Source organism: Panthera tigris, chromosome B1, assembly GCF_018350195.1.
Source record: "Panthera tigris isolate Pti1 chromosome B1, P.tigris_Pti1_mat1.1, whole genome shotgun sequence".
Taxonomy (NCBI): Eukaryota; Metazoa; Chordata; class Mammalia; order Carnivora; family Felidae; genus Panthera; species Panthera tigris.
Window position 1 is genome coordinate 141,953,666 of NC_056663.1, and position 27,461 is coordinate 141,981,126.

At 36.8% G+C, this 27,461-nt stretch overlaps 2 protein-coding genes across 3 annotated transcripts in view; one reads left to right on the forward strand and one right to left on the reverse strand.

Moving 5' to 3' along the window:
- CCNI (cyclin I) overlaps positions 1 to 24,241 on the forward strand; it is a 35,910-nt gene extending 11,669 nt beyond the window's left edge. Inside the window, exons 3-7 of the mRNA XM_042984342.1 lie at positions 11,920 to 12,048; positions 15,042 to 15,116; positions 15,271 to 15,411; positions 15,698 to 15,928; positions 22,683 to 24,241. Of these exons, the coding sequence (XP_042840276.1) occupies positions 11,920 to 12,048; positions 15,042 to 15,116; positions 15,271 to 15,411; positions 15,698 to 15,928; positions 22,683 to 23,132 (1,026 nt within the window). The 3' untranslated portion in view covers positions 23,133 to 24,241. The remainder of the gene's footprint in view (positions 1 to 11,919; positions 12,049 to 15,041; positions 15,117 to 15,270; positions 15,412 to 15,697; positions 15,929 to 22,682) is intronic.
- Positions 24,242 to 25,906: 1,665 nt separating this feature from the next.
- SEPTIN11 (septin 11) overlaps positions 25,907 to 27,461 on the reverse strand; it is a 92,095-nt gene continuing 90,540 nt past the window's right edge. For both annotated transcript variants that reach the window (XM_042984338.1, XM_042984341.1), the window contains one exon: positions 25,907 to 26,094. In XM_042984338.1, the coding sequence (XP_042840272.1) occupies positions 26,016 to 26,094 (79 nt within the window). In that variant the 3' untranslated portion in view covers positions 25,907 to 26,015. The remainder of the gene's footprint in view (positions 26,095 to 27,461) is intronic.

Genomic DNA, 27,461 nt, shown 5'->3' on the forward strand with positions numbered 1-27,461 from the left:
AAGTGCTGGTAAAAATGGAAAAATAAAATATTTTAATTTTCTGCTTTGTGTCTTTCCTTCAGTTTCCTTATGTTTCTTTCTCTACCTAAACTGTACCTCTGGATCACTCTCTTACAGTTCTCTTTTAATCTGCAGCTCGTATCCCCAAGTTCAGAACAGAGTGGTCACACGAGAATGTTATACAGCTATCACTCCCTGTGTGTGTGCTCCTACAGCACTTTTTACTTCCCTTATAGCACACAATATTATAATTTCCTAATGATGTGATTGTGAGTTCCTTTGGGCTAGGGTTGTGTTATTTTATTTACTGGCATATAATAGACATATAATATAGTAGTAAACATTTACTGGCATATAATATAGTAGTAAACATCTCATTTCTTTGTAATTATTTCAGGTTAGAGAAGTTCTTTTACATAATAGTACGTTCAATTACACGATAATTTTGTTATATGAATTTGGGGGAAAAATTGAAGACTGGTCAAAGTGACGTGCACTTTCAGATATTCTTTATTTTGCTAAAGTGCTTTTCATATGCAAAGACAAAACTATGCTTGAAGCCGTTACTATAAAGATGGTTTTCATTAGAAGTTTGAAACTCTAAGGAATCTTCAAAGGCCATATAATTATGTAGTTTCCAATACATGATCTCGAGCCACTGGGCTTCTGAGTGTATCAGAGTCACCCAGGAGACTTCTTACAGAGATTCCAGACCTCACTCAGACTTCTTGGGCTTGTGGTGGTAATTATGGAAATATGTATTTTAAAAAGCTTTATAGTTTTATTAACATGAATTAGATTTGGGAATCACTGATTTACTCTAACCACACAGTAGAAAAGTTCTCCTTCTAACATCTCTGGTAAGTGATCCTCTGTTTTGGGTATTTTATTCATTCTACTATGGAAAAACTATAAATTATTGTCAAGTTTTTCCTAAATTGAACCTGAAAACTCCTTCTTTCTAGTGGCCACTTACTGGTTCTAGTTTTGTCCACTGGAGCAATACAGAATAAATCTCCTTGTTTTGAGTGGTAGCCCTTTATCTATTCAAAGATGTGTTAAGCCCAAAAAGTCATCCATCTCTCTTTCTTTCTTTCTTTCTTTCTTTCTTTCTTTCTTTCTTTCTTTCTTTCTTTCTTTCTTTCTTTCATATTCAAGTTAGTTAACATACAGTGTAGTCTTGGTTTTAGGAGTAGAACCCAGCGACTCATCTCTTACATATGACACCCAGTGCTCATCACTAAAAGTGTCCTCCTTAGTGCCCATCACCCATTTAACCTATTCCTCTACCCACCTCCCCTCCAGCAACCCTTAGTTTGTTCTCTGTATTTAAGAGTCTCTTACGGTTTGTCTCCCTGTTTTTATCTTATTTTTGCTTCCCTTCCCTTATGTTCATCTGTTGTGTTTCTTAAATTCCACATAGGAGTGAAATCATATATTTGTCTTTCTCTGACTGACTTATTTTGCTTAGCATAATACTTTCTAGTTGCATTCACATTGTTGCAAATGGCAAGATTTCATTTTTTTAATTGCGAGTAATATTTCATTGTATGTATATATGTACACACACCCCACATCTTCTTTATCCATTCGTCAGTTGATGGACATTTGGGCTCTTTCCATACTTTGTTGTTAGTGCTGCTGTAAACATTAGAGTGCATGTGCCCCTTCAAATCGGCATTTTTGTATCCTTCGGATAAATACCTGGTAGTGCAATTGCTGGGTTGTAGGGTAGATCTGTTTTTAATTTTTTGAGGAACCTCCATACTGTTCTCCATAGTGGCTGCACCAGTTTGCGTTCCAAATAGCAGTGCAAAAATGTTCCTCTTTCTCCGCATTCTTGCCACCATGTGTTGTTTCCGGAGTTGTTCATTTTAGCCATTCTGACAGGTGTGAGGTGGTATCTCATTGTGGTTTTGATTTGTATTTCCCTGATGACGAGTGAGGCTGAGCATCTTTTCATGTGTCTGTTAGTCATCTGGATGTCTTCTTTGAAAAAGTGTCTGTTCATGTCTTCTGCCCATTTCTGCACTAGATTATTTGTTTTTTTGGGTGTTGAGTTTGGTAAATTCTTCCTAGATTTTGGATACTAACCCTTTATCCAATAGTCATTTGCAAATATCTTCTCCCATTCTGTAGGCTGCCTCTTAGTTTTGTTGATTGTTTCCTTCACTGTGCGACATCTCTCTTGTTTTTTAACCATTTTTTGATTAAGATTTCTCTCGTACATCTCTCTTGTTTTTTAACCATTTTTTGATTAAGATTTCTCTCGTACCACCCCAGGGTTTCTTTTTCAAGATCTACTCTTTTTAGTGTGTTTCTTAAGTTGTGATCTTTCAGTTGTAGTTAATAATAAGCAATGAAGTGAAACTATTACTTTATCTTGGTTTGATAATTTCATTAAAGCAGCCTAAATTTTGTTTAGTTTAGTTTTGGCAGCAGTGTCATGTTGGCTTATTGAACTTGTTTTTAAAGCCGCCTTTTTTTTTAAAACATTTTTTTAAAATGTTTATTTATATTTGAGAGAGAGAGAGACAGAGGGTGAGAGGGGGGAGGGGCAGACAGAGAGGGAGACCGAATCCGAAGTAGGCTCCAGGTTCTGAGCTGTCAGCACAAAGCCCAATGCATGGCTCGAACTCACAAGCAGTGAGATCATGACCTGAGCCGAAGTCGGACGCTTAACCAACTGAGCCACCCCGGTGCCCCTCCCTCTCTTTAAATACTGCACTGCCTTAGTTATTATAGCATTATAAGTGTTTGGTGGCATAAACTTTGTGTTTTTCTCAAGATTGTGTTGGCTGTTGTTAGCCCTTTGCTCTTTGAATATATTTTAAATTTTTTTTTTTTTTCAACGTTTTTTATTTATTTTTGGGACAGATAGAGACAGAGCATGAACAGGGGAGGGGCAGAGAGAGAGGGAGACAGAATCGGAAACAGGCTCCAGGCTCCGAGCCATCAGCCCAGAGCCTGACGCGGGGCTCGAACTCACGGACTGCGAGATCGTGACCTGGCTGAAGTCGGACGCTTAACCGACTGCGCCACCCAGGCGCCCCTTTGAATATATTTTAAAATGCACTGGTCAGTTAAAAAGTTTGGGGAGTCAGTTACTGAATCTGTCAGTTTGGGGAGAATTCTTTGTAATATGAGTCTTCCATTTCATGAACATAGACTATCTCTCCATGTTCTTTAAAGTTGGTCCTCCGGAGCATCTGGGTGGCTCAGTCCGTAAAGCATCTGACTTCGGCTCAGGGCATGGTCTCACGGTTCATGAGTTTGAGCCCCTTGTCAGGCTGTGTGCTGACAACTCGGAGCCTGGAGCCTGCTTCAGATTCTGTCTCTCTCTCTCTCTCTCTCTCTCTCTCTCTCTCTCTGTCTCTAGCCCCACTTCCTCTGCTTGCGCTCTGTCTCTCAAAACTGAATAAATGTTAAAAAAAAAAAATTAAAGTTGGTCCTAAGTTTCTTTTAATAATGGTTGGTAGTTTAGGTTTATTTCTAGATATTTGAGTCTTGGTGAGGCTATTACAAATGGTATTTTAGATTTTTTATTTTTTTAATATGCTGTTTCTGTACACTGGTATATGGAAATAAAATAGCTTTTTATATATTGATTATACTAAATTAGCTTACAGACTGATTTGTATTTTTTTTATTTAAATTTTTTTTTTTTCAACGTTTTTTATTTATTTTTGGGGCAGAGAGAGACAGAGCATGAACGGGGGAGGGGCAGAGAGAGAGGGAGACACAGAATCGGAAACCGGCTCCAGGCTCCGAGCCATCAGCCCAGAGCCTGACGTGGGGCTCAAACTCACGGACCGCGAGATCGTGACCTGGCTGAAGTCGGACGCTTAACCGACTGCGCCACCCAGGCGCCCCTGTATTTTTTTTTATTTAAAAAAATTTTAATGTTTATTAGTTTTGAGAGAGAGAGCGCGTGAGCTGGGGAGGGGCAGAGAGAGAGCGAGAGACACAGAATCCGAAGCAGGTTCCAGACCTCCAGCTGTCAGCACAGAGGCCAAGGTGGGGTTTGAACTCACAAACCATGAGATCATGACCTGAGCCAAAGTCAGACACTTAAGCAACTGAGCCACCCAGGCATCCTGGACTCATTTGTATTTTTGTATATTATACATAGACATGTTTACTGTAAATAATCATGGTTTTGTTTCTTCCTATCCAGTTCTTAATACTTTTTATTTATTTTTCTTGTTTTATGGAATTAGCTAGGGCCTCCAGAATCCCACTGAATATAAGCAGCAAGTATCTTTGTCTCAGTTTTAGTTTGAGAGGAAAGTTTTGAGTATTTCACCATTATGTATAATATTTGTTATATATTCTTTAGGTCATCTTGATCAGATTAGGAAGATTATCTCCCTTAATTTGTCAAGAGATTTTTTTCTAAATAGGTGTTAAGGTTTTTTATTTACATCATTGGATTTTGTTAACAGTTTGCTTAGGAATTTTGCATTTATATTCATGGGTAAGATTGGTTTGTGATGCCTTTTGTCAGGTTTTCATAATAAAGTATGCTGGCTTTGTAAAATGAATTGGGAAATGTTCCTGCTTTTTTTAAAAAAAATGCTCTCTCTCAATTTGTTTAGGTCGGTGTTACTTCTTTCTTAAAGGTTGGCAGGTTCCACTGGGGGCCTAGAGATTTATTTGTGGGAAAGTATTAAATAATTCAATTTCTTTGGTAGACGTGAGACTAATCAGGTCTTCATTTAAATCTTATTTTTGTTTTGTAAATTGTGTTTTTCAAGTAATTCATTTCATTTAAATTGTCAAATTATTTGTGTAAAGTTGTTTAATATCATTTTTCTTTTTTTTTAAAGGTAGAGTGCACACATGAGCAGGGGAGGGGCAGAGAGAGAGAGAGGGAGAGAGAGAATTGTAAGCAGGCTCCATGCCCAGCACAGAGCCCCCACATGGGAGTTGATCTCACAACCATGAGATCACGACCTGAGAGTAAATCAAGAGTCAGATGCTCAACCAGCTGAGCCACCCAGGCAGCCCTATAATATCTTTTTAACATTGAAAAAGTTCATAATGATGTTCTTTTTTCATTTACTTATTGATTTGTGCTTTTTCTTGATTAGTGTTTCTAGAGATCTGTGGATTAGTCTTTTAGTTCTGTTGATACTCCCTGTTGTACATTTGCTTTTTTTTTTAAGTAGGCTTCCCACCCAGCACAGAACCCATTGTGGGGCTTGAACTCAAGACTGTGGCATCCAGACCTAAGCTGAGGTCGAGTTGGATACCTGAGCCACCCAGGCACCCCACACATTTGTTTTCTTTTTAAGTTTTGCTCTTTTTTTCATTTCTTGCTTCTGTTACCTTTGTGTAATTTGCTGCTCTTTATCTTGAAGTAGATGCTTAAAAAATTGATTCTTGTATTTTAAGATATACATTTAAAATTAAGGTTTCCTCGAAGTGTAGTTGTTCAACCATGTCTCATTTGCCTCACATGGGGTTCTTAATTTCAGTTACTATATTTTTTAGTTCTAGAATTTCCTTTTGGATTTTTTTTATAGGTATCATTTTTCTAGTGAAATTCTTCATTTTTTCATTTATTTTCCTGCTTTTCCTCTATTTTCTTGTATATTAAGTCCTTTTTTTCCTTTTTTTAAAAATGTTTATTTATTTATTTTGAAAGAGAGCACGAGCAGGGGAGGGGCAGAGAGAGAGAGAATCCCAAGCAGAGGCTCTGCACTGTCAGCACAGAGCCTGATGTGGGGCCCTGTCCCATGAACCATGAGATCATGCCCTGAACTGAAACCAAGAGTTGGATGTTCAGCTGACTGAGCCACCCACATGTCCCTTAAGTCCTTTTCAAAGATCTAGGTCTTTTTGTTGCTATCCCTTTTTTCTCTTGGTTTTTGGTCACTTCGTTCTTTTATCATACCTGCTTAATTTTTCTTAATTAAGTTTTTAATTTTAATTCCAGTATTGTTAACATACAGTGTTATATTAGAGTCCAGATGTACAATATAGTGATTCGGTATATCTATTCCTTACTCAGTGCTCATCGAGATAAGTGTATTCTTAATCCCTTTCACCTATTTCAGCCATCCCCCCCCACCATCCTCCCCTCTGGCAACCATCAACTTGTTCTCTGTAGTAGAGTCTATTTCTTGGTTTGTGTGTCTCTCTCTTTTTCTCCCCTTTTGTTCGTTTGTTCCATTTCTTAAATTCCACATATGAGTGAAATCATATGGTATTTGCCTTTTTCTGACTGACTTTGCTTAGCATTATACTATATAGCATACCCAATAATTTTTAATTGGATGCTGAACATTATGAAAAATTGTAAAGGCTCTAGATGTTTTCTTGTTACAGAAGGGTTCAGTCTTTTTTTGGTGGGCAAACTGAGTAGGAGATGAATCACTTTAACCCAGTCAGAGATGGTGCTGATTGAAGTCTGGGCAGCAGTTGGGTATGGCTTCATCTCCCTATGGTTTGCCCCCCTCCTAGAGTGTAACCAAGAATTCCACCTGAGAACTTGGGAGGTTGCTGAAGGGTGCTGAACTCATTCTTCCTTTTCAGAGGCTTTTGCTTAGCTTCTTACATCTCTGTCCTTCCCAACTTCAGAATTTTATTCAGAAAATTTCATTCAAGGGATTCCTGGGTGGCTCAGTTAAGAGTCCTGTTTTTGGTTTCTGCTCAGGTCACGATCTCATGGTTCATGAGTTCAGGTCCATGTCAGGCTCTGCACTAATAGTGCAGAGCCTGCTTGGGATTCTTTCTCCCTCTGTTGCCTATCCCCCACGTGCTCTCTAGTTCTCTCAAAATAAATAAATAATAAACTTAAAATTTCATTTCAAAATTAAGGGGGAAATCAACTGAGTGTCACATTTAGTTCTCTGACCCTCCCTGTCCCTCTAGGTTCTTGGCTCCTCAAGTCTCCATATTTTGTCTCTAGCCCTATAAAAGCCTCAAAAGCTCTGTAGGTTTCCTTGCCCATACTCAGTCTTTTGGCATACTCACAGGAGGGGCAGATGCCCTGAAGGAAAACTACTATAGAATATTGATTCCTCTCATTTAAGGTTTCCCCATATTCAAAAGTGAATAGAGCACTCCTGTGAAAACTTTTGTAAGCTGAAATGTTGTAAAGTGAAGAAACAATTACCATTAACTTATCAGGGAAATTTTTTGAGTGTTCCCTAGACCATCTCTTTGGCTTTTCTGATACCTTAGGACACATCTTGCTAACAGATGGACAAAGTAACTCAAGATAGTACTGATGCTCTCAGACAATGTTCAAAGCCATGGTGGCTTGATGCTGAGATACTGAGTGTAGTTCTGGGGAAAGGAGATTGGCAGTACCGATCTGCTGCTCTGGGTGTACCATCACCATCTCCTTAACATCTTGTTGCAAAACAAGTGCTGAATGCTGTGTTTACTTTTTGCCTTTTTTCGTAAAAGTGAAAATTCTCTTCAGAGTTTTTCATGTACTAATGTAGATTTTCAGTAAAAGCTAAGTGACATAACATGGACTTTTGAAATTTGAGGATACCTGTACCTCGCATCCAGGATCTTAGATCTGCAAAGCCTGGTGATCCTAGAAGTTCTGATGACTTCAAAACAGGTGGTGGTGGTGGTGGTGGTGGTGGTGGTGGTGGTGATGAATAGCTTTTCTAGTTCTCCGCTGGACTGTAGGTTATTACCTAATCTGTCATAGCGAAAAGCAGAAATGTAACTTTTCTTAATGTTCAACTTTAGAGATGTGACAGGAGAGGCTGTGGGAGCAGAGGAAAGTACTTTGCTCAACTAGAATTACTAGGAAAAGTGTAGTGAGGAGTGACCATTGAAATAGCTCTTCAAGGATAAATAATAGGACAGGTAAAAGAGAAGGGGTGTGTTCCAACCAGAGGGAACAGTATGAGCAGAGGAGCAGTGATAGAATAAAATAGCATGGCAGAAGCAAGGAAGGACTATAAATATACAAGTGCTATCCTTACAGTATGAATTTTAAGGCAGAAAGAGATGGAAGGTGAGTGAGGCTGGAGAGGTAGATCATAGGGATTTGTATGCCATGCCTGGGGGATTGTACTTAATCTTTTAGGTAATGGTGAGCCTTTTAGAGTTTAAAGCTGGGGAGGATTTGTATTTTAATGATCAGAATGTAACATGTGAAATATAAAGCCCTATGTTTTACCAGGTTGAATCAATGCATTATAAATTCTCTTGAGGATTGGCTGTTAACCAATGAACTGAACTCTCTTAACCCTATTTGAGGAATCCACGGAAAAGAAAACATCCCTTGATCAAGAAGTACTATCTGCGGTGGGCAGGCAGTTCTGCTTTCCTTTCTTCCTTCTGTCCTTCCTTCTGAATGGGATTACTGAGACACAGAACTTAATTTTTCTAAAGCTATCCTAATAATATTACTGTTTCATAAGTACATGCTTGAATCGATTTGAAAAAGTGATGTTAGTATGACTTCCCTAAGAGTGAGTCTTAAACTGTTACCTTTTGTGAGTTTTTTGTTGTAGTTGTTATTTCTGTTAATTTTGACTAGTGATATTAATACTAGCCATGCAGGAATGCTTTCTTGGCTCTGTTCCCAAATTTTAATATAAGATGTAAAGTCTAAAGATCCTGTTATCTCTTTTATAACTAGTTGTATTATACTTGGTTTAAAAATTATATGTAATATTTTGTAAATTTTTTCTGGCATCACTAGAGCATCAGGTATTTTTAGAAGTGGAAAGAACAAAACTAGTATTTTAAGTGCCTTTTGCATTCTGTTTCTACATTTAGTTTTATAGCTACGATATGAAATCTATATAACCATGTTCCCTATGTTACATACTCTTATAGCACATTATGTTCATCTTTTGTGGCACTTCTTACAGTTATATGTTTGTGTTATCTGTTTAATTCAAAAATACCAAATAAACACACTATGTAATATAATTTATGAGTTAGGGATCTTTTTCTCCTCTATCCCCATTGTGTAGATGTCTGAGCTGAAGGTGGAATTAATGGTGTCTTTGTTCTTTCATTGATACTCTAGATCATTGTTCTTTCACCTCCCTAAAACTTCCCCAGTTCCATCAGATTCTGTCACCATCTGTTTCTCCTTGCATGAATGTATTTCCATGTCATTGATTTGTTTGGATGGCTTGCTTAACATTACTTTTCTGTTTTGGCATTTTAGATAAAAGCTCATCTTGGTAGGAATTTAATTTCTCTTGAATGCTTAAGTCTCTCCATATACAAGTATCGTGACTGCCTTCATTTGGCTCTCAGGGAGCCCCTAGACCGGAACTAGTTCTTAAAGTAGCACCTGAGGGCTCTGTGGAAAATGATATATTATAACCAGTGACTATGCTAACTGCTTTTTGACTCAGGGCCTAGCTGTCAGTCTGTGTCTGCTTCCTCTCGCCTTTCTCAAGAAGCTCCAGCTCCAGATGATAATGTTTTGCCACCTTTTTGAGACTCTTTGAGAGAGAATTGAAGCTCCTGGTTCTAATAGCGTAACTCCAGTTTCCTCTGTCATGTTGGACAATAGTCTGTGCAGGATATAAATTCCCTTGCTACTCTATGCACCCAGAACCTGTCAAGCCCATAGCTTCAGTTTCATGAACTGCCTTATGTTTCTTTTTGATCAGTGGCATTATACCACTGATTCTCAGAGTATCTGTTTCTAGCAGTCTTTTTCACCCACCTTGATTTTATTTGTAAGTCAGAAGAGCTTAACAATAGGTTATTTCCTCTGCGTTAACATCATTCCTATGCTTCAGAGTAAAGTTCACAGGCTTAAAAAAACAGCTCTTTTCCGTGCCTTTAAAATGATCATATTGTTTCCTCACTTTTTAAGATGCAGATGTGTTGTTGTCTCTTATAAGAAGCTTTCATTCTACTTCCACACAGGACCAAGTGCCCTTCCAGTATGCTCCCTTAGTGCCTCGTACATACCTCTCTTTTACGCTAATCACAGTTGATTGATATTTTCTTAAGTTTGCCTCACCATGAGACTTTAAGTTTCAGAGTTTAAATAGGAAGTTTTTTTATTCATCATTGTATTCCCAGGATGTGTCATATGATAGACACTAAATGTTTATTAATATGAACTGAATTAAATGTTTTGATTGTCAGATGTTTTCAGATTATTGGTCATAGTCTTAACACCAGTTTGGTGGTGAGATGTTAACATAAGAGGTTGTAAACCATTTTTATCTCATTTTCTTGTCCGTATTTCTTGTGTAGTATTCTAGGGTCATTCTTTATTGACAAAAGGAGTTGACCAGAAGGTAGATATGGCAGTTAATCTTCTAAAATACCAGTTAAAACTGGGTTTAGAGTTAGATGTAAAAATGATAATAAGTGTGATTAGTTGGTTTGACCCACACTAAGAAACACTTTACTATGTTGTGCCAAAGTGAAAAGTGACAGAGAAGTTGGAAAAAAATGAGAAATTGGCTAGCTAGTTCAATGGCAGAGATTTTAATGAGCACCAAGTCATGTATTTCTCACAAGACTAAAGAAAGCCAGGAGGAGAGAGAGAAATTCCAACTTAAACTTGGAGGAGATAAAGTTGTTAAGATATACAGCCCTCCATGTTTTTAAAAAAAAAATTTTTTTTTTAATGTTTATTTATTATTGAGAGACAGAGACAGAGCATGAGCATAGGAGGGGCAGACAGAGGAGGAGACACAGAATCCAAAGCAGGCTCCAGGCTCTGAGCTGTTACCACAGAGCCCGAAGTGGGGCTCAAATTCACAAACTGCCGAGATCATGACCTGAGCCGAAGTCAGACGCTCAACTGACTCAGCCACCCAGGCACCTCAGCCCTCCATGTTTTAATAGCTCTTAATGTATCTTTCTGTGCTATAAGAATTAATTTCATAAAATTGACCCAGAGTAATCAGGAAAAAGGTTTAAGCTATGACCTTTCTACTTTCTAAGGAATTAGATAAATAATATATTTTAAAAGCTTTCCATCTAAAATGGTTATGATTATAAAGACTGCAGTGCTTTATAATCTGGGTTAAAGATTAAACCTTTACTTGTCTGGAACCCTCACTTACTAAAAATACTTTTTTCCACTAATCACAGTCATTTCTGTACTTTGTTGTGTTTACCTGGCAGAAGTAGTACTTACAGATCTATTTTGTTTATTATAAGTATTAGGTTTTATTTATTTTTTTTTGTGGGGCCTGCAAAACTCAAGGGTAAAGTTATCTAAATAATAATTACTTTAAAGTGTATACCATCTAAAAATTAAGCCTATAAAGCAGTTTAAAATAATATATAGGAAGCAGTAACATTATATGTTTGTATAGTAATATCTCCATTGGTAAATTAATTCAGGTGATTTTCTCTTCAGTATTTTTCTGTGATCTTTAAATTTGTAATTCATCTGTTGTCACTGGTATCTTTCATTTATTCTTGTTGATTTTAGTTTTAATTTTAATGGGCTATTAATCCTATTGCCATACTCCATTTGTATTTTCTAAGATGGTTTAATGGCTATTTGCTGCCTTAGAAAGAAATTCCCTGTATTTTCTTATTCTCTAGAATTGGGAAACTTAATTCCAAAGTTACTATCAGTTGATAATAGTGATACCTAAACTTTTAAAGTGTTATATATTCCCTGGACACCTTAGATTAATTGAAGTATAAGTATATGGTGAAATGACATAATGAAGATTATTTAATAAAGAAAAAGAGACTGGTGGATATTGATAATAAATGCTGTGATCAGTAAATAACATTTTATCTTCATTCATCTCAAGCTTGATAGATTTTGAGTAAAGTTAACATTTTTAGCATCTAAATGTATTCCATTGCATTTGCTAACCTTTTATAAGAGAGAATTCATTCTTGATGGTAACTTGGAACTTCACTTGTTCTCTCTCTCTCTCTCTCTCTCTCTCTTTTTTTTTTTCTTTTTCTCTTTTACTTGTTCCCTTATAGAATGTTTCTCCATCCCAGAGAGATGAAGTGATTCAGTGGCTGGCCAAACTCAAGTACCAATTCAACCTTTACCCAGAAACATTTGCTTTGGCTAGCAGTCTTTTGGACAGGTTTTTAGCTACTGTAAAGGTAAATATTTTAGGATACACTTAAACACAACCTCTTGTTTGAGGGTTTATATGCTAAACCAGGGGCAATTAGTAAACATTCTGGAAAGTGAAAAAGAGTGGAAAACCTTCCTGGAAATGGTATATGTGCCTATTAAGACATGATGTTTTTTGCCATTGCTTTACATTTTTGGAAATATTTCTGATTGTATTCTGTAATTTTCTTTTTGCTACAAGTATTCATAACTTATACTTAACCTGTGAAATTTTTGATTTCCTGATTTTAAATACCGTATATCAGCAAAACGTTGTCTTTAAACACATTGGTGTACTAGAAGTGGACAGTGAACTAGACTAGAAAAGTATAAGCCTGTTGCACATTTTTTTCTTTATTTATTGAATATCCATATTGTGTAGTGTTTTGAAAATATATAAATACATTCTAGAGGCATACATTTGGAGTATAACAAGATGAACAACGTAAAATAAGTTTGTTATGTTTTTGTTGAATGACAGCATACAAAAATACATAAAGAAGTTTATATTGTCCCTGTTGGTGTAATATATCATTGGCTATATTATGTGAAATTTGTCATAGTAGGCCCTCAATTGATTTAAATCAGAAATACAGCATTCATTTAATGGCAAGGCATGAAAAAGTAGAAGAGTAAATCATTTGTTGTCATTTGTATGCCTAGGAATATGTAAGCTGGGGGAACTATGAATTCAGTGTCGGGGATGCTGTACTCTTTGTTATAAAAAATAGAAGCCAGTGGAAGAATTTGGATGGCCACTCAGTTACCTTTTTATAAAGTTTCACACTTGTACTCTTAAGAGACTTAAAGAATTTTTAATTATAATGATACTAATTGCCTGAAATGTAGGTAATCTGAGACGTCTACTTTTAGCTCTGTATCAAGTCCCCCCCTCACATTCCCCCTACTATAGCTAACCTCCCTTACAGAGAAAGATAGTGTCCTTTATTGATTTTTATGTCCTTCACAAATTATTAATAACCTTATTGTAGCTTCTGTCACAGAAAAGGTTCTTACCTTATTATTGAACATTTTAAACAAATTTGGGGGAGTTTCTGGATCAGTTAGAGAATGTTGCCAAGTATAATGTCATTATTTTCATGTTTCTTATTTAATGGGTCCTGTCATGTTATTAGCATAAGATTCTCTTAGGTGGTTAATCTGTGTTGAAATATGTATTCATGTTTTAAATAAAAGCAGACCATACAAGGCTGCAGCAATGAATGGAGCCTCAATCCTAGCTGTGCAGAAGAAAATGCTACGTAGCTCTTGAATTCAAAAGTATGGACCCTGATGGGGCACCTGGCTGGCTCAGTTGGAAGAGTGTGCAGCTCTTGATCTTGGGGTTATGAGTTTGAGTCCTACTTTGGGTATAGAGATTACTTAAATAAATTAAAATTTTTTAAACAAGTATGAACCCTGAGCCCTATTTAGCTTCTGAATCTGAATCTCTAGTTGGTGATATCTGGATGTCTGTATTTAAAGAAACAAAACAAACTGCACAGATGATTCTGATGTACATCCAGGAGTGAGAACTGTTTCTTTAAAAAAAAAAAAAAAAAAATCACACTTGCTATTGGGATTCTTTTTATTATAAAATTTATTGGTGCCCTTGATTTAAGGGTTGCATTACCTAACCTAAAGTTGTTAACTGTTGGGCTCTTCTTTGTAGTGAACTCTGATTACCTCAAGGATTTGGTCTGTTGTATACTTGGGGAGATAAGGGAGCCTGGAAAATGGTCTTAGCTGCAAGATCTGCCTTCACTTCCTATATCACTTGTGTGATGTCCCTTAACTGCTGAGACATAATAGACATGACAATATTTTTGGAAGTGCTTTCTAAATCATAATATTCTGATTAATATTAATGATTACCTAAAAATGTTGATAGTTTTGAACCAGCTGTTATTTTTCATGTAGGCAGAGGACTAGAAGGTTCTAGACAGTATGCCACTTTAAGGCAGTGGTCACTGGCGTGTTTATTAAATAAGTTAATCAAAGCTGCATCAGGTTACCTGAAGATTTCCATAATTTCACAGGAATGTAATATTTGAGTATAAAATAAATGTCAAAACAGGGCTGGCTTATTTATGTTACATCTATGTCATTCAGTATAATTGGACTTAATTGTTCTGGTTATTTGAAACTGTATTCTGATGCTGGGTTGGCAAACTCTTATACTACCAATAAGATAGAAAGTAGGCCTACCTTGTCATAGATCAGGAAAACAGGCAAATTCAAGCCCTCCTATGTGTGTTAAACCCTTTAGAAAGATTTCCCCCCTACTAATTGATTCTGTATGTATTTAGGAACCTTTCTTATGGAACTTGAATATATGTATATGTATATATGTATATGTATGATGCATGTACATATGAATATATGAATATGTATATATGTATATATACACACACACACACACACAATACACACTTGTTTTTGTGGACACTTAATTAGAAAATTTCTATTCATCTGCCAACCTATAATTTTTAAAGCATTTCGAATGTGTTTATAGTCTTTTTTTTATGTTCTTTCGGTTTAATTCTCCTAACATCTAGTATGTTAATATTACTGACGTGACAGGTAAAGAGAGTAAGATTAAAATTAGCTCAAAAAATACACACATGTACAAAGAGTTAATTTTTGGAACTTTATTAAATAAAAAATTGTCTTCTAAAATTAAATTCTTTTTTGCTGGATAGAAATTTAACTTTAGCTAACTAGCATTGGTTGAATTTCTAGCAATGTAGTATAGTATTTTCATAGAATATAGTATGGCTAGGGTTGTGAAGTTAAAAAAGTTGGTCCTGGTCTTAGAAAACAATGGGTGGGAATCAGATTAATTATTCCTTAGAATTTTGTGCATACTGTCTCACCTGTATATCTAGTTTTGTTTGTTTGTTTGTTTGTTTTTTAACAAACTCTTACAGCTTTTTGAAAAATCACTGAAGTTGCTTTTTTCTCCTCTTCAAAATTCTAGGCCCACCCAAAATACTTGAGTTGTATTGCAATCAGCTGTTTTTTCCTAGCTGCCAAGACTGTTGAGGAGGATGAGGTAAATATTTTCCTTTAAAGATTAGTTATGTCTTTTTCTTGAAAATTTCTCTCCATTTATTAGCTTGCTTTCTATTTATGTGAACAAAAATTGAAAATTAGCTTATTTTTTTCTGTCCTCTTCGCCCTGCCGTGTTCCTCTTTGCTTTTGACAGAGAATTCCAGTATTAAAGGTGTTGGCAAGAGACAGTTTTTGTGGATGTTCTTCATCTGAAATTCTGAGGATGGAGAGAATTATTCTGGATAAGTTGAATTGGGATCTTCACACAGCTACGCCATTGGATTTTCTTCACATTGTAAGTATACCTGAATCTCTCAGATTTTTATTTGAATATGTAGTCTTATTTTAGTAACCTAGAAAGTAGATTGCCAACTCATTTTTTTTGTTGTGATTTTTAGGAAAAGAAAAATTACTATAGATAACCAAGGAAAACTGGGAAATTAACATATGTCAAATTACATGAAACTAAAACTACAGACTTAAGAAATTGAGTAATACCTGAGGTTAATATCAGTTTCTGTGCATAATTTACCTAAAACTTTAAATAAAACTAGTATGATGTTCTTACGATTTCTTTTCAGTTCCATGCCATTGCAGTGTCAGCTAGGCCTCAGTTACTTTTCAGTTTGCCCAAACTGAGCCCATCTCAACATTTGGCAGTCCTTACCAAGCAACTCCTTCATTGTATGGCCTGCAACCAACTTCTGCAATTCAAAGGATCCATGCTTGCTCTGGCCATGGTTAGTTTGGAAATGGAGAAACTTATTCCTGATTGGCTTCCTCTTACAATTGAACTGCTTCAGAAAGCACAGGTAGGTGCCAATCAAATTAAGTGTTCATTTTAAGTTCATCTCTCATTGGGATACGTAGGGTTGCTAGATGACTATAAAACTAAGAGACATTTCTAATCTTATAATGGCAAACTGCTTTTAAGAGGAGACAAGAGTAAAGTAATATACACTTCAAACTTACGGGCTAGGTGAACTTTTTTCTCTTGTAAAGCTTAGTATTTTTTTTGCTTCTTTTCAACCCTTCTAAGTTACTTAAATTTTTAAGAATCTTGACAAATTAATAAGATTCTCTATAATATATTGTCCTTTAGTTTTGTATGAAGAACCTTCTTAGCTATATTTGTAGGTTTCACCATAGTACATCTATACTTCGCTTATTTTGTAAAAATCAAAAACATAAATGGCAAGAAGTTTGCTTTTTAGACAAGCAAATAATTGACTAGAAAGTGAAGTATTTGTACTAGACTTTGTCAAGTAGAAGCTAACTTTCTGAAAGAGGTTTTGTCCTGGTAGTTCCTATTATTGCCTAAAATTAGTCAATCACTTCTATCTGCAAATTCGTATAAAATTTTACAGGCCAGTTAAATTTTTTGTCAACTATCTATATAAAATGTAAGAGTTTTAATGGAGAAAATTCTCAAATGGATAGTTAGTAATGGTACTATATGTTAGCAAATGCTTTGAATAATCTTATGTCACCCAATAGAATGTAAAGTTTAGATCTGCAAACCATATGCCTCTGCCAACTGAGTCCATAAAAGACTTATGAATTCACTTTCCCTTTATATGTCCTTATTTATTCTTATTTGGTAGTAGTTATTCTGATATATTTTATTGGATTTTATTTAGAGAAGAGACTTAAATTCTGAGCTAAAGTATATTTTATAATAAAAAAACTAGTCTTAGCAAAGAGCTTCAGTTATTGAACTAATAAAACTTAGAATACTATTAAAGAAAAATGAGAATAATACTTGAATTTGTTGTTTTGTAAGATGCTTATAATTGATGTCATAGATATGAACTGTGAAAGTTAGCAGACATAGAAATACCTCAGTGCTACCTCTTAGCTCTGAAAATTTTAGGCCCTAGTCTGTGAGCAGAGAAGGATTGAGGGTCTTTTCATAAAAGGTTGGTGATCAACACAGTATATTAGCTAGAGGCCCATTCCTCTTCTGTTTTGTTTAGTTTTTAGCATGGGTCAGCTTGTTCTATATCCCTGGGATAGATAGGCATATGATGTTAGTTAGAAACACAGGCTGTTTCTCTTTTACAGGAGAGAGATTTTTTTTTCTTCAATTTTTTTTTTTTTAACGTTTGTTTATTTTTGAGAGAGACAGAGACAGAGCATGAGCAGGGGAGGGACAGAGAGAGAGGGAGACACAGAATCTGCAGCAGGCTCCAGGCTCTGAGCTATTTGTCAGCAGAGAGCCCGACATGGGGCTCGAACCATGAACTTACGAGATCGTGACCTGAGCTGAAGTCAGACGCTTAACCGATTGAGCCACCCAGGCACCCTGAGATAAGTTCTTCTAGCGTACCTTAGATTGTTATAATTGAAAAGTATTTCTTTCCATTGAAATTAATGCTATAGTGAAAGTAGATTCTAGGAGATAGTTGCTATTTAGTGAGAATTTTTAGAAACTATCACAAATCATAGAAGAGAATAGTGTGGTACAGGAAATTTACTTTGCTTATCTATTGTATTGGAAAGTGAAGTTGAATGTTAATCATTTACATTAGACTGTGGAAGTGGGGTATGGGACGTTAATAGAAAACCTCTACATTTCATTTTTCATTTTTTTATTGGGACAAATGACATCTTTAAATGCTCTGACTTGATCTCTGTGCTAATTCCCAAAGCTAGTACAGGAAAAGTTGTTATATGAACTGTTACTGTCAAAAAGAAAGGACGGACTTTGAAGCATAAATAATAAGAATGTTATAAATAGCGTATGTATTCTGTAGCTTTGAGAGTTTATTTGTAAAAAACACTGGGAAATATGCTTATTCTCTTTCATAAGTCTTCTGGTGTTTTGTGTTAAGAAAATGTTCATTGAAACTTGTTCCTTTTTTACTGAAGTAGTATTATAGACTTGGAATTCTTGGAATTTGAAGGGATCTTCTTAGAAATTCCATTCAACTCCTTTATTTTAAATCTGCAGTTCAGGGTACTTGGTACTTTCTCAGAGACCCACAGGACTACTTAGTAAAGGACCAGTGCTTTGTCCATACAAACCTTAAAGATTTAGTTCAGTGGTTTTCAGAATTTCTTTTAGAACTGGAATCCTTCCCTTGACTCCAGTAAAATCTTGTACACACACAATCCCAGAATGTAAGGTAGGAAAGTATTTCTTTGTAATAATGTATTTGGGGCAGAGACCTGTTGGATGCAGAGTCTGAACATGGCCCCTTCCCTTCTGCATGTTGTTTGGATATAGTTTGAAAACCAGTGTTTAATTTTCTTATACATACATAAATATATTCCACAAACTTTTACTGGAAAATCTGTGATCCAGGCACTGGGAATACAGTGGTTGTAAAAAAACAAAAAAAAGGTTCTGCCCCGTGTAGTATTCAAATTCTAACGGAGAAGATAAAAACAATTGTCACAGCACTTGAGATTTTGGTACTTGGTCTTAACAGTTCTCTAAAACCAGCTGGGACTGATAGCCAACATATGTGGCCTAAACCTGGTGGATCTGGATTCTTGAAGGCTCAGTGCTATGTTTGCTAAGTTCATTTGTGTTTAGGTAGGAATACGAGGTCTAATATCTTTGTAATTAGATGGGTTCAAATAAATATTCCTCCTGGATTCTTGGGTCTAGTATAGGAAATTTTTGTGGAGTATTGGTGAGACCATGCCAGAATTACTTATAACATGTTTCCCAGTATCCTGGTTTGAGAGGACTGCTCATTTTTATCCTAGATACTTCATGCTGTGTGGGGGCCACTGTCACTGGCTCTGCCTTTGTTCCCTCTGGAATTCAGACAAAGTTTACCTGGTTTGAAAGGCAAGCTTCCCTCCTAGTTGACCACCCCTGCCTCTTAGCTACATGTTGGTCGCCATTTTGAGATGGCCAAACCTCTTTCTCTTACCCCTTTTTTCATTGCCCTACTTCTGTAGCTGTACTCACATCTTCCTCTTTCTGACTGATGTGGCCCACCTTTGAGAATCTCAGGATGTTAACTTTGCTGAAAGAGTGTGGTGGTCTTCCTAGTCCCTAGCCAAGCAGTAGTCACAGTTGATGTTCTCTCCAGTAGTTTAAAACTAGAGGAGGGTGTTATGTGGTGCCTGGGTGGCTAAGTTGGTTGAGGGTCCAGCTTTTAGCCCGGGTCATGATCTTGTGATTTGTGGGTTGGAGCCTGGTGTCAGGCTCTGTGCTGACAGCTCAGGCCCTGGAGCCTGCTTCAGATTCTGTCTCTCTCTCTCTCTCTCTCTCTCTCTCAAAAAAAAAAATAATAATAATAATAAATTTAAAAAAATTAAAAAAAATTTTTTTAACTAGAGTAGGGAATTAAAGAAGCAGGCCTTCCTCACCAGGATCTCCCAGTTCTTCTTTAAGGTGCCTAAGATCAGACTGCTGCAGCAGGTGTTTTCAGTCCTTCATGCTGTCCACCAAACATGGGTCCTTCAAAACCTATCATTTATGTGATGGTATTCTTCGCCCCTTTCCCATCTGGATGTCTATCCTATAATTGCCCCACCTTCCTTGGTGAGCTACATTACAGTTGTGTTTGTTTTCTTAGCAAGCGATACTTAAAAATGTTTACCGTATTTGAAGTCTGTGAACGTAGTCATGAAAAATAACAATAGATGTTCTCTTAACATCCTACAATTAGAATGAGTTCACTTTAAAACAGTTTCATTAGAGGACTTGTCTGGTGTATGAAGTTGTAGTAATTCCAGTTTATGTGCTTGTTTTGTTTCCTCCACTGGATCTCAGCAAGGGTCATACTCTTACGTAGAACAAATTCAGGTAGTAAACTAGAAGGAATTTCTTTTGATATGTTATTTTGGAAAAAGGATTTAATTGGATGGAAATAGAGTTCATATAGATGGTATTGGTTTGAATAATGTCTTTCTAGCTCTGTCATTTTCTAAAATACAGTTGACTCTTGAACAACACAGGTTTGAACTGCATGGGTCCAGTTATAAATGGATTTTTTTTTACAGTACGCTCTTATAAATATGTCTTACGATTTCCTTAACATTTTCTTTTCTCCATCTTTATTGTAAGTGTATAATGCATACACAAAATATGTGCTTATCAACTATTTATGTTATTGGTAAGGGTTCTGGTCAACAGTAGTCTGTTTAATAAAGTTTTGGGGAGTTGAAAGTTAGATGCAGATTTTCAACTTTGGGGGTTGGTGCCCATAACCACCCCATGTTGTTCAAGGGTCAACTGTGTAACATTCTATTAAAATCTATTAATTTTTTCACAGAGAAAGATTATAGTGGCATACTCTTCCTTTTACTTGAAATACATGTCTTTTTTCAAACCAATAGCATCTATATGAACTCTACTTTTCAGGATTCTGCTGTGGTATTATGCCCCATGGCCAAGGCATGAGAGTATTTATGATACTTTTGTGGGCCCCCGAGCATTAGTCATTTGCTAAAGAACAGTATTATACTCTAGCCCTTTTTTCATTTCCCAATTTGTGTCTTTCATTTCTGTTACCACTCTTTTGTGGGCTTCTTGAAGCATTGGCTAGGGTACCTCTTTCTTTAAAGAACTTTTAGGGGCGCCTGGGTGGCGCAGTCGGTTAAGCGTCCGACTTCAGCCAGGTCACGATCTCGCGGTCTGTGAGTTCGAGCCCCGCGTCAGGCTCTGGGCTGATGGCTCGGAGCCTGGAGCCTGTTTCCGATTCTGTGTCTCCCTCTCTCTCTGCCCCTCCCCCGTTCATGCTCTGTCTCTCTCTGTCCCAAAAATAAATAAAAAACGTTGAAAAAAAAAAATTTAAAAAAAAAAGAACTTTTAAAGCCCCATTCCTCTTCTGTGTTTTTTGTTCCACTGTTCTTAGCATGACTCAGCTTGTTCTGCATCCCTGAGACATGATAAGCCCTAGCCTATGGTTGTAAGCTTAATAGTTGGGGACTATCTTTAAGTATTATAAATTCTTTTAAGGGAAGAAAAGAAATTCTAAGACTAGTTAATAGTGTTTTGCCCTTAAGGTGTTACCTAGTGTTTTTTAAACTAGGAAAAAATTTAGTGAACAAAACGGTAGATATTAAAAATGGTCATTTTCGTGTATTATTTCTGACAGTTTTAGGCATTTTAACATTTGTACTGTGAAAGCACCTGCTGTTGATTTCTTCTTTCCACTGATGCTTTCCTGCATAACAAATAATATTCTTACAGATAAAAATAGTATTGTGACCAAATATGTTTCTGTTATCGCAGACCATATTACTTTATTTTCTCTCTGGTATTTCACATAGTTATGCTGTGTACTGCAGGTTATATAGGTATAAATAAGATGTGGTTAAGAAATGTTCAAAAATACTTGTAAAATATACAAGACTAGAAAGTGACCCCGATAGTTAATAGTTTAAATAGGCTTCCTGGAGGTGGTGGCAGTTAGCCAGGTCTGGATGGAATTGGTAATCCAGTTTTAACAGGTAGAAACAGGATGAGCAAGGATAAAGTAAGAAAGGGCAAGATTTACACAGAATAGAGAAAGCAGGCCTGTTTGGCAGAAATTGGGGTAAGTCAGGGAATAAGGCTGAAAAAGAGGGTTGGGGTCAGATTGTAGAGAGCCTTTATACCAAGCTAAAGAGGTTAGCTTATTTCTGGTAGGCATTGGGGTGCCGCTAAAAAAATTGAATAGGGGAAGAAATGTATGTTGCCTAGAGGAAGATTATTTTAACTAGAGCTATAATTACAGGGAAAGGAGGACAGAGAGACTAATTAGACTCCTTGAAAGCCTCCTATTATAGTCACTGTGCTAGAAAAGAAAGTTTGGGAATAGAAATGAATATGATACAATGGCTGCCTTTTGGGGGCTTATAGTCTGTAATGGAAAAAGTAAATGTTTAATGGATTATTTTAATACGATGTGGTGTGTAATGACAGGTTGAAATAGATATAGATGGCCCTGGAATTTGGGTGTGTGGTGGCAAGAGGAGTTAAGGGTAGCTTCAGAAAGGATACCTGAACTATCCTGAAGGTTAAGAAGAAATTAGTCAAACCCCAAATTAAAAACATTTCTTCTTAAAGTTGTCAAGCCTGCTAATTTCTACAAAAATATAATTTGTCAAAAGTTCTCATTTGCTGTTTTAAAAACAAAATACTTAAATTGTTCTAAATTCTTAGCTAGATGATCTTCCCCATCCCTTACTTAAATTTTTTTGTGCCTCTGGTTTTTTCCTTAAATTTTTAATGAATTTTGTGTTTATCTGTTCCTTGGTCCTCATGAAGAGATTGGAAGTGGCAGAGGGTAGAGTGAAGGGCCCTGTAGACAAGAGGAATACACTGGACAAGAGTGGACATTGCATATACACAGTGAACAAAAGAGAATAGTTTCTGTTTTCATGAAGATGTTGCATATAATTGCAGTTACAGAATTAAAGTTCCAAAGAGACTTCCTTTAGAAGTACAGATTTGGACATAATCCCTAAGAAGATGATGGGTAGACTGGAGGAATAGCTGGATTTCAAGTAGAAGATGTGGGGAGAGACAAAGCTGGGGAGGACAGAGGGCGCAGTGAGGAAAAGCTGCCAGCATATTAATTAAACGATCAACCTTTGTTTTTTTTCTTCCTGGCCCAGATGGCTAGCTCCCAGCTGATCCACTGTCGGGAGCTTGTGGCACATCACCTTTCTTCTCTGCAGTCTTCCCTGCCTCTAAATTCCGTTTATGTCTACCGTCCCCTCAAGCACACCCTGGTGACCTGTGACAAAGGAGTGTTCAGATTACATCCCTCCTCTGTCCCAGGCCCAGATTTAGATTTCTCCAAGGACAACAGCAAACCAGAAGTGCCAGTCAGAGGTGCAGCAGCCTTCTACCATCATCTCCCAGCTGCCAGTGGGTGCAAGCATACCTCTGCTAAACGCAAAGTAGAGGAAATGGAAGTGGATGACTTCTATGATGGAATCAAACGGCTCTATAATGAAGATAATGCTTCAGAAAGTGTGGGTTCTGTTTGTGGCACTGATCTGTCAAGGCAAGAGGGACATACCTCTCCTTGTCCACCTTTGCAGCCAGTTTCTGTCATGTAGCTTCAAGTGTTACCTTCAAGTGCAAACTAAGGTAGACTACTCTGGGAATTAGGAACATGGAAAACCAGGAAAGGTTCTATAAAGTTACATACCTTATCAGGCCGATTTGAAGTGAGCCAGAAAAAAACCCATTTACTTGGGTAGCAAATTATAATCAACATTATTTAAGCATTTAAAGACCAAAAAAGTTAGAAACTTCAAAAAAGATCGTTTTTTTTAAGTTTTTTTAGTATTTGTCAGTTCCATTCTTTTCTCTGCTAAGATGTAATGGAGATTGACCCCATGTCAAAAATTTATATTCAAGTGTTTTAAGTTCCAAAATTCATAGCTAGCACACTCTGTCACCAGCATCCTGATTTAATTTTCCTCATTTTTGCTTGCTTGTTTATTGAATACTAAATGAACTTTATGCATGTTGATCTATAGCCTGACTTCCACTGATTAGGAAACCCTCAAAATTATTTTTTAGCAATTTAGTGAATAAATTCATTTCAGTGTGACAGCCATGTTTAATCCATGATTCAAATTAATCCCAAAAGGGTACTTTAAAATTGCCCCATATGAATGAGAAGTGGTAATAGAAAAAGGACTGACATTACCACATTGATTTTGTGTCTCTTATTTCAATTCCTAGAGTCTGGAAACAAAATTATTGTTTTTATTTTTGTTTTTCTTAAATTGAAGCTTAAAAGTGGCATGTAATTAGGATATGGTTAGATTTGTTGAAAGCATTTTTGAAATTTATATAAAAGAATTTGTGATAAAGTTCATGTATCCAGGTGCTCACCAAAGAAACCTGTAACAACTAAGATTTTTTTTTTTTTTTTTGGTAACTGATCAGTTTTCATTCATTTGTAATCAGTAGGAGAGACTGTCTAGATGTCGGGGCAGCTCTATGATTCGGGTCTATAACATGTAATAACTGAATTCAGTGCCCTAGATTTATGTTAAGCTATTAGGATTTTCTTGATGGAAGTTATTCACCCTCCCTGTATTTCTCTTAATGACTTCTGGATCCTCAGCTCCCTGTGCAGTCTGAAGAAGGTATTGCAGTCAGAACCATGTGCTGATGATAAAAAGCCTCTGGTAGCAATAAAAGTTGTCCTTAACCTTTGTATCTTTAACTTTTTTTCTGCTTGTGAAGAGGTACAAGTTCCTGATTGCTTAGACACTGGTATTGGGATAAAAATCCCAAAATATGCTCACAGAAAATAAAACCGGATTTAAATGTGACTGAGGAATGTAGGTTTTGACGTAAAGAATTTTTCTATTATCTCTTTTTCTTACCTTCCAAATAGTAAATTTTCATTTGATGGAATGGTTTGTGAGAGCACCCATGTCTGGATGACATCATTTTTAGCCCACTGGTTTCGTTCTGGTTTAGCAGAGCAAGAGTATTCTTAGGTCACCACTTGACTTCTTTGAAATTACTAAGGTTTGACTGCCTGCACAACCTTGCAATCCATTCAAATGGGAAACTTTTACTTCCGTGTAAGTACAGGCAGTGGGAGGGAAGATTTAAAAACATGAACTGTTTATCGGTGAAGATAGCAAGAGATTGGCTTTGTAGATACACATTTTAAAAAATCACACTTACCCTAATTTTCATCTGGTCTGTTACTTAATTCTCCTGCATTGGGGAGCTCTAAGAAATTTACAGCTACATGTGTTCACCATTTCTGTTAAATAAATGGCACTTAATCCCCCCTACCTCCATTTAACAGATGTTCAAGCTAGGGATGAAACTCTTAACATCAGAATATTTCTAGTCCAGCCACTACAGATTGAATATAAGAGGGCAATAAGATTTTAATTAGTTGACTTTGAGGTTTTCTAATCTTACCAAAAACTGATAAATCAGTTTGGAACATAGTATTGTTTCTAAAAAAAAAGTGTTTTTTAAAATATTTGGGAGAAAGAGTGCACACAAGCAGGACAGCAGAGAGGGAGACACAGAATTCAAAGCAGGCTACAGGCTCTGAGCCGTCAGCACAGAGCCCAACGTGGGGCTCGAAATCATGAATCGAGAGATCATAAACTGAGCCAAAGTCAGACACTTAACTGACTGAGCCACCCAGGTGCCCCAGAACATGGTAGTTCTTATGGGAAACTGAGTTGGGATGGTTGGGCTGCCAGCTTTCATGCTTCAAAGCTATTTAACCCATAGTTCAATTAAATGAAGGTACTTAGGGGACCAGACCTTCCTGAGCACCCTTTTCAAAAAGTTCACTGTTCCAGAGACCTGAGCTACCATGGGTTCTTGGCTCTGAGGAGCCTGAACTCATGGATCGAGACAGAAAAAGCACAATATTCTTGAACAGCATGGAGTTTTTCATTGAATATGTTCCTGCTCATTACTGTCCCGAGTTACTTGTCTTAAATCTTGGCATCACATCACAAATTATTCTTTCAGTATTTGGAAACTTGAGTTTTATGGGTAATTGGTATCTCCACGTGGTTAGAAAGCCTATCATTCCATGAAACCTCCACAAAGGCAAGGGAATAAACGGGTATAAATTATCCAATCTTTCATTTAACAGAAAAAGTGAATGCTCTACCTCTTGAAGATCAGACTATAGCGAAGAAGCTAAATATTTTTTGTTCAATTTGAGAGTATAAAGTTATCTGTGGAGAACTGAATTTTTTCCACAGATGATGTATTAGTGTGGGGGAGGGGGAAGGCTGGGAATGGGGAGTGTTCCCAAATGCCAGTAAAAAGGTAAAACCAATTTTGCCACAAGTGTTGCTGACACTGCCTTTGGTTTGAAGGAAGCTAGAGCATAGCTCTTCACTCAGTTGAGCTGATGAGACGGAGCTTAACATCTCCACTGTTGGAATTAAGACATTGGTGCCTGTCCCCCAGGTAGTATTTCTTTTCTTCTGTTAGAAACAACATATGTGTGTCCGCTGTACTCTACATACCTGGATTTTCAAGCTTCCTAATTTACTCATTCTGGAGTTCCTGAAATAAGAAAGTAAGTCGTGCTTGAACATTACTGCCCAGAGCAACACTGGCCTTTCACTTAATGTGACTGCTGATACTAGGCCAACATGGTAAGGAGCTTATCTTTGTCCTAAAGGTAGTTTGTGCATTTTCAGGTGGAAAGGGAAGATACTATGCCAGATGGTCTCACAACCATCCTGAAAACTCCTACCCCTGGTCTGCATCAGCAAGTTGAGGGTTAGAGAATTACCTAATGCCACATAGCTAAGAATTTTTAATAAGGCTCAATTTCTAACTCAAACCTTTGCCCTTTATATTTGATAACACAAGGCGTTGTCTAATGTAATTACTTCTGAAACCTCCAAAATTCTTGAAATTAGCCTTTAAATTGTTAATAGAATGTCTCCTGTTCCTGTTATTAAATAATGTTTTGAGCTTTGGCCACTAGGTGGTGCCTCGAAAATAAAACATCTTTTTAAGTATCTGGGAGAAATTGAGTCACTTGGGCTGACTGTAGGAGAGTGAGGAGTTTAACACTTGTCTCTTGTTAAACATTAACATCATTTGCAGTTATAAATTCACATTTAAGCACAGGAGACCTGTGTATGTATCTGGGACTGAGGGAAAATGACCAAGATCTGCCATGGTATGGAGCAGATTGTGACGACAGGTCTACCAAAAACAGAAACAAAACCAGTTTTACAAAACTAATCATAATTTTTGTGAGTTGTCTAGTCCTGCAAAATAACCTAGAAATGCGATTGAGAATACTTGAAAATAGCCAACCCCCCAAACCTTGCTGGATTTGAGTCCAGCAAGCTTTGAGTTAAGTTGATTTGACCAAATTCACTAAGACAGAAAAGATGAAGTACAGGCTTATATAGCATAGATTGCATCAAGGAATTAAAGCTTTCACTCACCATGAGTTTATGGTTTCTATGATGTAACAATATGCCTAAGACCCAGGTGTAGGATAGAGACCTCTGTCTTGCAAGCCCTTTATTATTGAAAAGTGTAATAAGAGGTAACCAAGAATATCTTACCAGAGAAATTTGGGCAGCGCTCACAATTCATTTTTAGTTTCCAGGAGCTTCTGAGTTAAGGGTGAACTGGGAAAAACCTCTCCCTTTGTCTTGACTATAAAGTACAATCTTCATAGCCTATCAAATGCCAGAATTGTTGATCTTAATGTGTTACACAACAGCAGAGTAGTAGAAAAGTATAGGCCCGGTGAACTGGTTTCTCATTTCTCAGAAACAGCTTATTTTGTTAGGAAAGAGGACACTCCAGACTGAAGGGCAACCTTAAGCAATCAATGAAAAGCAATCTGGGCAAGGTGGGGGAGAGGGCTTTTGCTTTTCAGAATACAATGTCTTTAAGCAATT